The sequence below is a fragment of the Sceloporus undulatus genome, chromosome 4, assembly GCF_019175285.1.
Source record: "Sceloporus undulatus isolate JIND9_A2432 ecotype Alabama chromosome 4, SceUnd_v1.1, whole genome shotgun sequence".
Lineage (NCBI taxonomy): Eukaryota > Metazoa > Chordata > Lepidosauria > Squamata > Phrynosomatidae > Sceloporus > Sceloporus undulatus.
In genome coordinates, this window is record NC_056525.1 from 141,235,750 (window position 1) to 141,251,711 (window position 15,962).

A 15,962-nucleotide genomic window follows, 5' to 3' on the forward strand; every position below is an offset into this window, starting at 1 on the left:
AAAGTAATTGACAATAGCCTGTATGTGCCTGTTCTGTTAGTATTAACTGAATACTTTGTCTCATACAGGTATTAATCAGGTAAAGGTTGCATGAGCAAGTGACTCAGGGCCTCACCATTATAACTGGGACCACACCAAGGAACAAAGAATTAAAGTCACCAGGCACTTTACCCCTAATGCAAAGATGCCAATCCAGATCAAAATCTCCAAATGTGTCACATATTTTATTTTTAAAGTTAATTTTAATCGATGAATGGTATCTCATTTAACTTGACTCTTTGCAGTAAACAGATAACATGCAACAGAGGAACACATCCATTTTTCTATTATTAAATATTTATATTCTACCTGATCCAACTCCCCCCTCCTTGCAAGGGGTTTATTAAGTACTATATTACAAAGGCCACTGTAAGATGCACACCAGATAGTAGCTGTCTAAGTTCTATATTCTTTGCTCCATGGCTCTCCCAGGCAGATATCTATTCCCTTTTATTATTAAAGTCTGAATTCCTGATTAAATTCAACCACTATGGAGCCAACACCTAAAAATGAATATTCAGTATACATTATGATAGGAAAGGAAGTTTTGAGAATGAACAATCTGAGAAATCATTTTAATTTCATTTTGTTGTATGAGGGTAGCATTAGCTAGCTGGTGAAATATACAATTATGAAATACACAAACAGCATTTAAAAGAATATAAATATATATATATACATATATATATGCGAGTACAAAAAATAATTATGTTAAGATTTTAAACAATACAAGGTTTTTTCTTTTTTACTCCAGTTTCAATATACAGATAGTAAAATTCCGCAAGTGGAACAACATTAAATGTGAAACACATCATATAAATATATCATATACAAACATTCTCATAGAGAAGGCATATCTATCTTCTATATACTGTACATCCCGATGGGAAAGCTTTGGGTTCCTGGGGGCTATTTTTCTATCCCCAGGCTCCTCCAGGGGTCACATATGCCATGAAAATGACTAGAAGATCACTTCTGGCTATAAAAAGAATGAATTTTATGTTAAAGGAAGGTAGAGGAGGCATGCCACCTGGAAGCACAATTACTGCATTTTTTGAAGCAAAGAATCTGGGAGCTTGAGAGAATACAAAAATGGTCTTGAGTGCCCCATCAAAATGCAGATGGTACTCTTACAGTAATCAGATCATGCTTCCATTAAACAACTGAAGTTAAAAGGACTTGATTTAAATGATTTTGTATTTTCCATTGTGACACATGAACAACTTAATAGTGGAGTCAGAACAGTCTTTAAGAAAGCTGAAAGCCCAGCATCACCTCCCATGGTAAGCATATTTTTTTTGTCGTCTCTGGTAAAAAGGTTCACAAGAGTCTGAAACAACACCCACAAACCTATAAGACCTATTACCCACAAACCTATAAGACCTAAAACCTATTAGAGAGTCAAAGTGGGATGCAAGGATACTCCATGAGCAGCACTCATTCTACTGCCTTTATCTCTCCAGAAAAAAAATTAGTAGGATTCAACTGTCAATGAACAAATAGAAAAAACAAATTTGTTAAAATGCTACATTTCATCTTCATTTCCAGTAAAAACTGTTTTGAGAGCTTTGGGCAAAATCAAACGGAGACTAAAGTATCAGGAGCTTGACAATCACATCTTGGAAGACCAGTTTCAAGAGAACACTTCTATTTGCATAGATGAGAACATTTTTTTTTCTGATTTAGAAAGTACTCACATCATTAAGACAATGTATTGTTTCGTATAGAAAAACAGCAGCAACTCAAATGCTGATTGTTTCAGCTGCAACCCAAAGAATCCAGACTACACTGAACAAAGCTTGTCTCTGTAAGAGCCAATGTTTCCTGCTGCCTTCTCAGAAGGGAGGTGCACCACTCCTCTTGTACTACTTCTGTTTTGAACAAGTTTCTTTCAGAAGGCACTGTTCTGCCTTCCTTTCATGTTACTCTATTACGTTGATGAGGAACTTCTGTTCTTCCTGCCTGTGTTTGCAGATTGCTGACTTCAGTGATGGCACTTGCAATAGCAGGAGGAAGGCTGTTTGTGTTCTCTGCTTCCCATGCATGGATGGCCTCCAATATTTTAGATGGATTGCTAGGCCCCAGGTCACAAAGTGCATATGCTGCTGCCAACTGGACACCCCAAGCTACTTCTGCAAAGGTTGGAAAGAAAACAGTTACCAACATCCTTGATCAAGGCTGTTCATGATATTAATACAATTGGCTGAAAGCCACCATTTATTCTAGTACCCTAGAGCACATGGTTAACAGGTTTAGTTCCAGGCCAAACTAATCTTTCATTTCAGCTCACACAGAAGCTGGAGCAGAATGTTCAGGAATACTTGTGAGTATCCCCTACAGTGCAGGATCATGCCCTGCAGACATTTCATCACTATTACACCATTACAATAACAAAGGAGTGGACTGTTACCTTTTTCTTTCGCATGCTGAAGAAAGACTCTAATAACAGAACTTATATTTTCCACAGCAGAAGAAAATCCTTCTCTCAACCCTATTTGTCCAAGACGACCTGTAAACAAAAACAGGAAGTGATTATGGTCTGGTTCTCTCTGAGCTAGGCTGTTTTTGAGCTGTACCATTTCATATTGCTGTTCTGGTGGTGCTGGTTCATGTTATCAAGTGTTTTTCTACATAAAATTTAAAAAAATTTCTTCACAAAAGAATCTAGATGCCAGAGGCAAGCTAAGCTAGAGCTCTTCCCCAGCATCTACTTGTTAAAAGGCATGCACGTTTATGCATAGAGAAGAATTAGATAAGAATATAATAATAACTACGTTGGATCAGTCCAAAGACCTATCTAGTTTAGATTTGTCTCAGAAATATGAATTGTGTCCTTGCTAGATCACAGTGCTCTCCTACAATGATGTGGACATGACATACTTACCAATCAGCCTGAGCACTGTGGCCACAATTAAGTCAGAAGGAGAGGAAACACTTCCACTGCCCTTTCTGTTCTTCATCCACTTGTCCATGATAGGCCAGAGTTCTTTACTGTGAAAGAAAGTGGACAATGACTGCACATGTACAGATACCCTTCCTTATTTAAAGCTAGCATGATCTGCTGACACCCATTTCATACTCTTACTGAAAACAGAAGTTTGTACGCAAGAAAAATGAAATAATTATACAGTAGCTAGAACAGCACAGATTACATTAATATTTCCCCACTCATCAGATGGAAACGGCTTTTCTGTTATAAAGGAGGAATTTAATAGCAAGATTCTTCTAACTCAGTGATTCCCAAACTTTTGTCACCCTGATGTTTTGGACTTCTGCTCCCAGAATTCTTGACAGTTGGCCAAGCTGGCTGGGGCATCTGTGAGTTGAAGTCCAAAACATCTGGAGGACCAAAGTTTGGGAACCACGGCTCTAACCCCATATGTTTTGTTATCAATGTATCAGTGATTTATTTCTTTATGATTTATTCCACTTTTTAAAAAATCTAAATAATGAATCCTTCTATTAAGATTTGGAAAGATTAAAGACTACTGCAATCATGGCTTGAAAAGAATATCAGTACAAATATGGCGAAAATGCTGCCATCCCCCCTAGAAGCATTTGGGTACAGTTCCCCCCCCCCACCCCCCGCCAGAGAAGGTGCAGCTGTCCAAGGAGTCCTAGAGGGCTAAGGCAGATCCCCTAGCCTTCCATGGCTGTCTACCTCTGATATAAAAGGATTAGCATGCTGCCAGATTTCAAACAAGTTTTGGCCCTGGTATCTGGAGTGCCTTTTAAAAAGAAGGAATTTTAGAACCACGTTCTGCAGAATCTGAAATCCTTTACAACCTCTATCCATCTTTCCTTCTCAATATTATTCATTGGAATGATTTATAAACAACGGTTGCTGTACATTCTCTCCCCTCTTTGTCCAACCCCAACAACTAACCCTTGTTCTCCTCCAACATTGGCACCATTTTTCTAGGCAGTTTCTACTGTACCTTTAAAGGGCTTAAAAGATTTGTGATGGGCACAGCATGAAACTACAGCATGACATTTTCAAACATCCAACACATATACAGTGACCATACTTGAAACAGTGTAGGAATGATAAGATATACCAATACAGTGGGCCCTTCGTATCTGCTGCAGTTTGGTTCCAGGATCTCCCGTGGACCCCAAAATCCATGGATGCTCAAGACCCATTAAATATAACGGCATAGTAAAATGGTCTTCCTTATATAAAATGGCAAAACCAAGGTTTGCTATTTGGAATTTATACTTTTTAAAAATATGTTCAAGCTGTGGATGCTTGAATCCGTGGATAATCCATGAATAAGAAGGGGCGACTATATTAAAAAAACAAATAATACCTGATAATATTATCATGGGTCCAACACCACTTTTGATGTGAACACAGCAGATCAATAGCAAACACGTATTCCCATGTACTCTCTTTCAGGTCCTCTCCATATTCTTCAGTAAACTGAAATTCCATTTGTGGACACAACTTTATTGCCAAAAGCAAACTGGAGACCATCATGCCAATCTTCACTGGTGCACTCTAGATAGATAAAAATGACAATAAAGAGCAGTGCTAGTAAACCATGGCTAGTGTCCTGTTAGTGAATTATAGTGGCATAAGTCAGACGTAGAACAATTCACCACACTTTTATGGTTGTTATATAGGTCAAAATTCTGTTTCTACCATGCAACAACAAAAATATCTTGCAAACTCACCTTGTGCAACACCCCCCACCCCAGCTATTTCTATCTTATCAGAGAGAGGGAGGATGAGTGGAGACATGTTCAGCTATTTTCCTGTAGCGGGACATGCTGCTAGGACATTATCTGCAGAACTCACAGAACCCCTGGAGGTCTCTGCCTCTTACAGTACATCCAGCTACACAAAAATAGCTACAGGAAAAAATAACATATCCCTACCCATTCTTTCTATTCTCTGACAATGCAGAAATGTCTGTGTTTGTGTATGAAAGGGAAGTCTGTGTTGTTTACAAGGTGAGTTTTTTGGGGGCAGCATTAGGAGATGTAGCTATGGAGATATAGCCAAAGGATATATAGGATCCTATCTCTTATTTTTATATCGCAAGCAGTGTTTTTGGAGCTTTGGGATTCATTGACACTTTGGATGAAATGAAAAATACTAGTGGAGAAAAACTCAGAAATTTACTGCACATCTCTCACTGAAGATGTTAACCAAATCCTTCACATTTACCCTGAAGTCCATACAATACTGCTGGTGGAAACATACATCTTTTTGTCTTTCTGTGTTCTCCTACTATTCAGATATTGCCAGAGCAGCTTGGGTCAAAACACCAGCATGTTGAACCTGAGTTGTTGTGGTGGCAGCATGTGCTACTCTCAAGAAGCACAATAGAAAAAGAAGCAAGTTCCATGGATATCGATTTTGTACAGTTCACCCTAACCACCATACTTCTATTTTGAAACTACAGCTGGCATGTTTTTCCATATGTAGGACAAAGTATAAGCAGAGAGAACATTCCAAATCCCTTAGCCAAAGTCAAAGAATTGAAAGTAAGCTCCATCCCCCCAATTTCTCCTTTCCTCTCTCAGAAACAGCCTTGAAGAGTGTGAGATTTGTTCTTCCAAGCCATGGCTTTATTTTTGAAATCAATATCAGACCTCATGGCTTTCAAAACCTTTAATGTAGCTTACAACATATGCATACATTTTATTAATATATTTTATATTAAGAACAAAAATATAGTAGCAGCAATAATTTCAAGTATCATAAAATGTCTTCAAAAATAACTGGTGAAAAGGTGTAATCCCAGGGTCCATCTTTCTGTGAATTAGTATGTGGTGATGTGACCTGCTCTGGTGCATTTCAGGTCCAGTAGCAGCTATGTCATTATTCCTGAAATGTCAAATCTACTGGTCGGATTTAGGGGAGAAAATCTCTTTCGTCACAACCGATGCCAAGAAAGCAACATTTAATTAAGAAATACTCCAGTAAATATGTCCAATGGCCCTTTCTTATGCCTTAGCTAATTGAAAACAAAAGTGGATGCTGCTTTTCTAAAAACAAAACAAAACAAAAAACCCAACCAAAAAACAACAAAAAACCATATAATCCAAAATGGACTTTTCTTGCTTCATAAAAAATTGGTTTGTCATACCTCTTCCCAATTCAGATAGGTTTTCAGACATTTCAGCACATCTCCTCTTGCACGCTGTCTGGCTACTAACTCAATAGCTTTGCTGACCACTCCTTCAGAAGAAAATATCTCAGTCCACACGCTTCCCATGAACAAAGTTAGCCTATCAGATTTGGGAAAGTCTGGCACAGAAAAACAGAGATTAAAACAATGAAGAATATGCAAAAATTCTTTACAACGAGATAGTTATACAAAGTACAAGTACAACTTCAAACTGCTGCAGTGTGTCCTCATCCCATAACAAGTGCTCCTTGTTCAGGATTTAGGTCTGCCATGCCATGCCCTCCTCTAAGGATACTCTATTCGCTTCCAGGCGCAATACAAGGTGTTGGTCATCACCTATAAAGCCCTAAATGGCTTGGGCCCAGGATACCTTGAGGACCGTCTCTCCCCATACAATCCTCCCCGCACTCTCAGAACATCTGGGCAGCACCTATTGAGGGTCCCAGGAGCCAGACTAGCCTCCACCTCTAGGAGGACTTTTACCATCTCGGCCCCGACCCTCTGGAATTCCCTGCCCAATGAGCTCCACTCAGCCACCTCCCTGGCCCAATTCAAAAAGGGGCTGAAGACCTTCCTGTTTAAATCAGCATTCCCTGATACAGGCCCCAATTAGCTTCCCCCCCTCCATGTCAGCAGTGGCAAGCTGGCTAGAATGTTTTTAATGTAATTGTTTTATTGTATTTGTTATGTATGAATTTTATAATGTTGTACAGCGCCCTGGTTATTTAGAAGAGCGGTATAAAAATAAAATTTTATTATTATTATTATTAGTGTAACAAATTTTCTGACTAATTTTTAATATTAGATTATATGAAAATCCATATCTCCCCATACAAGTTTACCCAAGTATAATCTTTGAGGGAGGGGTTTCTCTGCATCTCACTAGAGTTGTAAACACTCTCCAAATTACAGGATCATAGTGGTTTCTCTCAAAGACCCCTGAAGAAGGCCTAGTGTGGCCAAAACATGTTGGGCTTTTTAAACACTGAATAAACAGTTGACAATTTAAGAGCACGTGAGCATGTCTCCTCTCTCTGTTTGCTGCTTAGCTGGAAACATAAAAAAACTGGAGGTAAGAGAGAAAAGTCAACAGACATAACTGAAAAAGAGTTTTGGACTTTCCTTCTGATGCTGGCATGAGGGAACTAACCCTTGTGATTGTGGATTGCTCCCTAACAACGGAAGAAAAGTATGAGCAATTTTTCCATAAGCAAGATAACCCCCAAATTTGAACTGGGTCCCTAGCACGAGGTCAAGATAGGTAGGCACTTGTGGCACTTCTTGAATATATTACTACAGGGCTGCTCTGGCCTGAAATGCATAAACCAAGGTTTGGGGACTCTTCATTTATCTGACAGCTCTAGTCAATATACTTTTGCCTGCAACAGTGCATATTCATGAAGGACTCAGACAGGACATCAAATCACAAGATGCTTTGAACAATAAAAAGACTTAAGTCATACTATACCTTCCTTAAGGAGGCTGTAGCAAAACAAGCGTGCTCTTTCAAGATCTCCTAGCTGTCGGCATATTCCAACATACACTCTGCAGAGAGACTGGATACAATTGTGGCTCAAGGACATCTTTTCCTTCTTTAGCTTATTCAAAATAGCCTGTAATGCTGGCTCTGCTAAGTGCTGTAACATGCAGAACAGTATTTGTTGTAGAAGATGTTTCAACATATGAAATATATCTTAATGCAATAAAATACTATACTACTTCCTTTGGGAGAGGTCATTCTGGTCTTTAGAGCTAATAATTTATAAAAATGCAGGCAAGAGAAGAAGAGCAGATCTATGAAGACAAGTGTTATGACTAATATTTTGAAATGTGCTGGGGTAGCTGTGTTGGCCATTTAACAAATACAAACAAAAATCCATCAGTGATACCTTTACTGGCCAATTAAAATGCACAATATACTTGTTGCAAGCTTTTGAAGCTCCATGGGAGTCTTCATCAGGCAAGATGTTGCAAACCAAACAGGACAACAACAACCAAAAAACACAATTGGAGATGTTATTCAGATGCCTGCATGTTGTTTCAGTCCTTAGGAAAGATGCTATGATGAGGAGTATATCTTTTGCATGCAGGCCCCTCCTCCTTCTGGCCATGTGGCAATAGGGAGATTTTCAGAGTCGAAGAAATTTAAAGTCCATTTGCATCTCAACAAGGACCTCTCTTTTGCAATCCAGTATGTCTCCATTCCAGTGAGGTCACAGGCCTGAAGTCTCCATGTTTTTGCATTAGGAACATTTGGGTGGTGTAGAAGTAAAACATGTGAATTCAATCCAAATTTAAGAAGAAAAAGATTGTTTTACCTTGGCTGAAGCCCCAGTTCACAGGCTACTCTTCATGGTCCCTCTGTTGCATCTACAATGCAGTATCTCACAATACAGAAAACATTCAGGGGTGGCCATTTAAACAAATACAAACAAAAATCCATCAATGATACCTTCAGTATATTGTGCATTTCAGTTGGTCAATAAAGGAGATGGTGGTGCAAGAAAAATATAGTCAGTTTAGAAGACAGGACAGACTTTAAGAACACCGGGTTAAACACATCACTGAAAGGCTCCTGATAATTATCTACGAAAGACTAAAAATAATCTTCTTTGACCCATTTAGATGCCATTAATTGGAAATGAAATAAGAATTGACAGCTCCAGCTAATCTGTCTTATATAGAATTGCATGTTGCAACTTGGCAGATTTATAAAGAGAGGGGTAAGGGCATGAAAAAGTCTTGTCTACTCTCAATATAATCCTAAATATTATTCCAGAAAGTTCTATGCTTTACATTTCTATGCACAGTTCTATACAAATGATAAATGTTTAAAAATTATCCAACTGACCTTATTTACAACACCAAGCTCATGGACCACTTCTTTCTCTTCATCTCTCATAACTGGTATCCTTGAGGTATTGCCCACAAAGACGTGGCTAAGTATAACAGGTAACAGATCAAAACAGCCTTCAGAACTTTTCTCCAACGCTACAGTTACAGCTCTATTATCAGGATCATTAATATCCTCCACTGCCAAAAGTAATTCTGAATCACAATCACCAGTGGACTGCATAGCATCCCCACTGCTGAGAAGGTCAGTCTCATCAGGAGGACACCAAGTATCAGCTTCTGAAACTTCGTCTGAAAGCTGTTCCTTGCCGAGGTCCAAAACTGGTGACTTACTTTCAAGTTTTGGCTTTTTGGCACTCTTTGGCACAACCACAGGTGACAGTATCCTTTTCCCAGCCACTCCCACACTGCAGAATGTCTGCTCTGGGTCAGATTTGAATTTAGTCCCTGCTTTAACAAAAGCAGTAGATGTGGAAGCAATTGCTTTAAACCCACTGATTTGATGGACAGGCTGTGGGATATTCTTGCCATTTACCAATGATGACCTACTCAGCTGAATGTTACCTTTCAGGATGTTGAGAGTTCTTGCTCGAGCAGAAAGCTTTGGATATCTACTGTCCAAAATTTTCAATGAGTTTTCCTGAGGAACAGGTGGAGCAACAACACCAGCTGCAGATGGAGGAAGTCTACCTGGTACAGGAAGGGCATGTTTGGGAGTAGTGGCACAAAACTGAAGAGGGGAAGACAGAATCCTCTGACCTACTGGCGTTTCACAGGGAGATGGAGTAGTCAATATGGCAGGAGATTTGCACTTCAAGGTATCTGACATTGGTGATATTAGAACTGGATTTTTATGTACAGGAGATATCAATTCTTCCAATGAAGATGGCAAGGAAGACTGGCAAGGCAATGAAGTTCCTGGAGAAAGGGGCCGAACAGGTCTTGGAGGTGTAGCCATCAGAGGGGGGAGCAGAGGAGGTAATGGTGGGCCCATCTCTTCCCTAATTTGTATTAGCGTTTGTGGATACTGCTTTGTTGATGCTGCAGTATCTGTACTGGCTAAGATGGTTTCAGCCATCAGGATATGCTGATTTTCCTTCTTCTTCTCGTGGCTAGCTATATCATGACTAACATTTGAAACAGTTATAGAGTCTGAGGGCATATGTACCTTTTCTGTGCTATTCTCTGTGTGAGATGCAAAAGTAACTAAAGATTCCAATTTCTCCAGTACTAATTTCTGTGGTTTAGAGCTGCAGTTGGAAGATTCCAGGTTATGTGGTATAGCTTTAACAGCACAAGTGTCTCCATTGTTCTTTATGCAGCATTCCTTTTTATGAAATATATTACTATCATCAACATGGTGGGATGTTAAATGGTTTTGCTCCAAGTTTGCGCTGCATGTTGAAGCAGTAATAGTCATGTCTTGCTCAGTATTCAGTTTCCTTTTACAAAAGTGTGACTGAGTTCTGGAGGTTTCTATACTTGCACCACTGCACTTTATGTCTGGTGTAATGTCACTATCAATCTCTAAATTGCTGACAGATGATGTCCTGGAGAAAGATTTCTTGTTACATATTACCTCCTGGTTCAGCAATGAAGCAACTGCTGAAATACTTTCTTTTGCTACCTTTCCTTCTGATTTCTCTTTTGCAACAGAGGCTTTCGGTTTCAATGAGGCTTTGTCATTACTATATAGCAATTCCTCTGAATATGAATTGTCCCATGTCCTTTCTATTGCTTCATCATCACAAGAATCAGTGTCATGTCCTGGAGAAGAATTATCCTTTTGAGATGCAACTTCATGTTTATCACCACCTGAAAGAGTCATATTAGATGCTCTACCTGTATGACTGTTCCTAATAGTCCCCATTTTGCTTTTGGCCATCAGAGGCACTGGGGATGTTCTTAAGAAACTCACCTTCCTCAATGGGCAGACTTCTTGTTCTGATGATGAAAGACAGACAGATGAATTCATAATCTTAACTGTGTCCACTCCTCCAGAACTTTTATCACTACTTAATATTTCATCTGTTTCTTTAGCTGCATCTAGAGCATGTTCTAAAGCACTGTTTTTTGAAGGTCTCCCCAACTTCTCAGGAACAGTAATACGTGCCTCATCACTTAGAACTGATTTGTTTGCTAGAAGAATATTTTCTGTGTTAACACTGTTTAGATTAGAAGTCTCAGGAGTTAGTGCTTTATTTGTGTTGTTAGATGGGCTGCAGCAGTCAAGGTTATGTTTCTTTTCCTGAGAATAAGTGGAATTTTCCTGTTTATTCTTCCAGCCTTCAGCAGTATTATGATCAAAATGAGTAATATCTTCTCTTACTGGGGAGGAAGGGGTAATGCAGACTGGGACAGAAGACAGTGTGTTTGCCTCAGCATCAGAGCTTTGGCCATCCTTGCTGAAAATTTCCAAATTAGAAGCGCTGATATCCACGGGCTCTGTAGCGGATTGAGAAGTAGCCGTCACTGCAACAGGCAAAACTGTTTCAATACCTTCAATGTTAGTTTGTGGCACATCTTGGGTAGACTGAGTTGGATCTTTATTCTTGTTCTGTTTTGCCAATATCTCCTCTGTTACAGAACACTCATCATTCGTTTTGTCTTTTTCCACAGGATACTTTCTTTGATGACATGAACTGCTCTTACTATTCCAGTATGGCATTTCTTGAGATGTGGCATTCATTTCATATTGCAGATTTCCAGATATCAAATTGGTCTCCACACTTCTGTTACACACAGTTTCAAAAACATTCCCTCCTGCTGTACCAGACTGCATAGTCCTAATTTCCTTGGTATTCAGTGAGTCGCTAAATTCATGCTCAAGTCCATTTGATGCCACACATTCATCCTCCATCAAAGTTTTCATAGTGTAAAAGTCATTGGAAATACTATGTGTTTTGGACTTGCATTGCAACTCTGTGTCTGCATCTTCAACCTGACCCAGTTTTAATGTAGTTTCAGTGACACTGTCTACTTCAAAGACCAAGGTATTAGTTTCAATAGGTTTCTTAGACTGCAACAAACAGTTTTTGATAACAGATGCTTGAGCTGGTAACATACAATTTCTTTCACAATCAGGATGCTCCTCTGGTGATTTACAATTATTTTTTTGGTCAGTTAACTGTTGGAACTGTAGCCATTCTTCCTCTTTTATGTCCACTGATTTGAATTCCTCAGTCATGCTATCAGCTATTTTCACCTGGTTATCATCTACTTTTTTAGTAGGCATAGAAAAGGAAGCCCTGCATTCCTTCTCAGTCTGTACTGCTTCATCTACATGACATAATGATTTCTTGCATCCATCAGCTACCACTGTAGTATTTAACTGTGACTCTGAAATACCTGCATTCATCACTTTATCTCCTTTGTTTTCCTCACTTTCATTGTGTTTGTCACATCTTTCTTCACTGATGTAGTTTTCTTCTATGCATTGTGATCCAACACAGTCATCGATCTTTTTTTCAACGGAATATATAAATGGTAGCTCGGCAACCTGTTGCTTGACCTGCTCAATAGGGTGCTCTTTTTCGGAAAGAAACTTACAGTTGCTGATATTCATTTTCTGTTCCAATAAGGGTTCACCATTTCTGCCTATACCAAGTCTTTCAATTGCTTTATTTTGCTCATCCATTGTTACATGTTCAGTGGCCTCTTCACCAAGAGATCTAGTTTCTCCTGAATTAGATATTGATTGGATATCCTTAAAGGGTTCTTCTGCCATGCCTTCTCCTCTACTCACATTACTAGAGCCATGCTTAGATTTTTCAAGAAGTCCTGCCACACTGTCAACAACAAAAATTGGCTCTTCAATGTGCGGCTGATTATCTGTTTTGGGAGACTGAGACAAATCATCTTCTGTATTTCCAGTTGGCAACTCTTTCTCTTCATTTTTAATGAAGCCAGTAGACTCTTCAAATACATGCACAGGACTACTAGTAGCCATTTTTTGAACATGCATTAGCTCAGCTGTACTTTCTTGGCCTCGTACATTAATGAATATTAACTCAGGGATCAAAACTGTATCTTTTGTTTCTGTCATGCTAACCATCTTTTCTCTGAGGTTCTCCGTACTGGGCACTGCTATTTCAGTGCCTGTTTCTATTTCCATCAAGTCAGAATTCTTTTTGAGATACTTCTCTTCATCCTTTGATTTGGCATTTTTCTCACTAAGGCATTTTGATTTTGCTGTCACAGGGTCAGAACACACTAACTCTTCATTTCTCAAGTTTCTCAATCTTTCAGAGGCTTCCTGAGGACCATTATTTGCACTATTGACACCAGAAGAACTGCATGTGTTCCAAGACTGTGCTGAATGTTTTTCATGCCTGCTTTCAGCTGCCTGTTCATCCTGACCATAGTTTTCTATGATATTTTCAAGTGTCTTTGCACTGTCTTCCATTTCTTCATCACTGGAATCTGTTATGTCTCCAAATAAGATATCCTTAAAGAGATAAGTGAGGATAGGTGGTTATGATAATGCAACAACTATATAAATAACTGTACTAAATACCTTGTTTATTAATTAATTTAGCAAAATGGACCATAACTATGCACAGAAACCACAACTTAGGCCTAGTTTCCAGTAAGGTGATAAAATCATCTATAGGCTATGGCCTCTTCAAATTCATGTAACACTATGTTCCACCCAACCAAAATACAATCCAGAGAAAGCTGCCAATTCAGTGAAAAAGTTCTCTCTGGTGGTTCTTTATGTTCAACAATTTATTTCTGTAAGGTAACTTTATTACCTCAGTGAGAATTAAGATTTAAATTAGAACACATCTGTTAGTAAGAGATATTCCCCTTTACAGAGTTTAACTTGGCCTGAAGTTTATTATATATTCCTAAAGACTTTTGTTTACAATGACAAGCTTTTGAAACTTTTATTTAAAGAAAATACCTTAATGGTATTTTACAGAACTGTAAAAAACAACAAAAAACAGCAACAGCTAAAGTCCAAGAGATCAAATGACTATTCAATATATTCTGAAAGGCTTTCCTAAAACCAAATTGTTTTCACCTAATGACAGAATTAATAATGCTAATTAGTGGGATATGTAAAAGAGCCATAGCTCAACAGCAGACCACCTAAGAGGTTCAATCCTTGGCATCTTCTGGTAGGGATAAAAAAATTTAGCCTGAAACACTGGACAGCCACTGCAAGTTAGTGCAGACTATAACCGTGTTCCACCTTTCATCCTCTAGATGTTCTGCACATCTAACATGGCCAATGGGGAAGAATCATGGGATCAGAAGTCCAAAACATCTTCACTATGCTTTGGCTATCTTTGAGGGCAATATTTCCACAGGTAAACTCTATATCTGTGATGCTTTTGCTCTATATATGTAGTTTTGCTATTCTTAATTCAATATACTGAAGAGCTCAGGAAGATGAAGCAGGTTGGACAATGACTAGAGTGCATCCGGAGGAGAACTCGACTCTTATCTGACAGAACTCATCATGGGAAATTTCTTTGTTCCTATAGAGGCAATACGTGCAGCTCAGAACTCTTTCTCCTTTGCACGTATTGTGTCTGCAGAGGACCGTCCAGCAGAGCTGTTTAGGGTAGTAAGAGAACTGACACAGGTTCCACCTGTGCAGAACCCATTACTTAATGCGTGTAACAACTTCTTCACAGATAAAATCTCTCAGATAAGAGCCGACTTGGATGCCAGCGTTTAGCAGAATCAATGGAAGAGGTGTCCAGCAACTCTGCTGATGAGATAATACTGGAACAATTTCAATCCGTGAGTACCAATGACGTGGACAAGCTCCTTGGTAGAGTGAGGAAAACAACTTGCCGTCTTGATCCTTGCCCTTCGTGGCTGGCCGTCCAGAGGGTGATGTCTTGATGGTGTTCCTGAGAGACATCATCAATGCATCCCTTAGGGAAGGTCATGTTCTATCCTGTGTAAAGGAAGTGGCCATTAGGCCACTCCTGAAAAGGCCTTTCCTGGACCCCCTGGATATGAACAGCTATAGGCCAGTCTCTTTACTACCTTTTTTGAGCAAGGTGATCAAGAGGGCTGTTGTCCTTCGACTCCAAGCTATCTGGGAGGAAACTGATTATCTGGATTTATTTCAAACTGGCTTCAGGACAGGTTATGGAGTTGAGACAGCCATGGCTGCCTTAGCTGATGACCTTCGTCTGGGCATCGACAGGGGTAATGTGACCCTGTTGGTGCTATTGGACCTCTCTGCGGCTTTTGACACTATAGATCATGTCATCCTCTTGGAACAAATAAGAGAGTTAGGAATTGGAGGCACTGCATTGCAATGGTTCCATTCCTTCCTCTAAGGCAGATTCCAGAGGGTGATGCTCGGGAACAGTTGTTCAGCAAAAAAACAAAACAAAAAACAGAACATAATTGCGGCGTACCTCAAGGCGCCATCCTGTCCCCAATGTTATTTAATATATATATGAAACCGCTGGGAGAAATCGTCCGGAGGCATGGGGCGGGGTGTTATCAGTACGCTGATGACACCCAGATATATTTCTCCATGTCTTGGTCTACAGCTCTGACTTCAGATGGCGTCTCTCCTCACAATGACTGTCTTAAAGTAGTAATGGACTGGATGAGGAAAAACAGATTGAAACTGAATCCAGACAAAACGGAGCTACTTACAGTATCAGCCCCAAACCCAGGTACTGGGATACACCCTCCAGTCCTATATGGGGGTCACAATCTCATTATTCCTTCTTTCTATTATAGCCGTTGTGGATTTAATTTCATTTTTAATTTTATTATTTTAAGGTATGTTTTAACCTGTAAATTGTTTAACTGTATTTTAAAGGGAAGGATCATTGGGATTGAATATTTTAACTGCAAGCTGCCCCAGTTGTGTTTTACAGAGAGCCGTGGTATTAATAAATATTATTATTATTATTATTATTATTATTATTATTATTATTATTATTATTA

At 39.2% G+C, this 15,962-nt stretch overlaps 1 protein-coding gene across 4 annotated transcripts in view; it reads right to left on the reverse strand.

Moving 5' to 3' along the window:
• Window positions 1-593: 593 nt before the first annotated feature.
• Window positions 594-15,962, reverse strand: part of ICE1 (interactor of little elongation complex ELL subunit 1) — a 42,627-nt gene continuing 27,258 nt past the window's right edge. For 3 of the 4 annotated variants that reach the window (XM_042462549.1, XM_042462550.1, XM_042462551.1), the window contains 7 exons: window positions 9,031-13,479; window positions 7,648-7,816; window positions 6,138-6,298; window positions 4,350-4,540; window positions 2,924-3,030; window positions 2,450-2,548; window positions 594-2,171 (listed from right to left, as the gene is read on the reverse strand). In XM_042462549.1, coding sequence (XP_042318483.1) covers window positions 1,957-2,171; window positions 2,450-2,548; window positions 2,924-3,030; window positions 4,350-4,540; window positions 6,138-6,298; window positions 7,648-7,816; window positions 9,031-13,479 — 5,391 coding nt within the window. In that variant the 3' untranslated portion in view covers window positions 594-1,956. Of the gene's footprint in view, window positions 2,172-2,449; window positions 2,549-2,923; window positions 3,031-4,349; window positions 4,541-6,137; window positions 6,299-7,647; window positions 7,817-9,030; window positions 13,480-15,418; window positions 15,480-15,962 lie in introns of those variants that run through there. The other variant, XM_042462552.1, reaches the window with a different exon arrangement.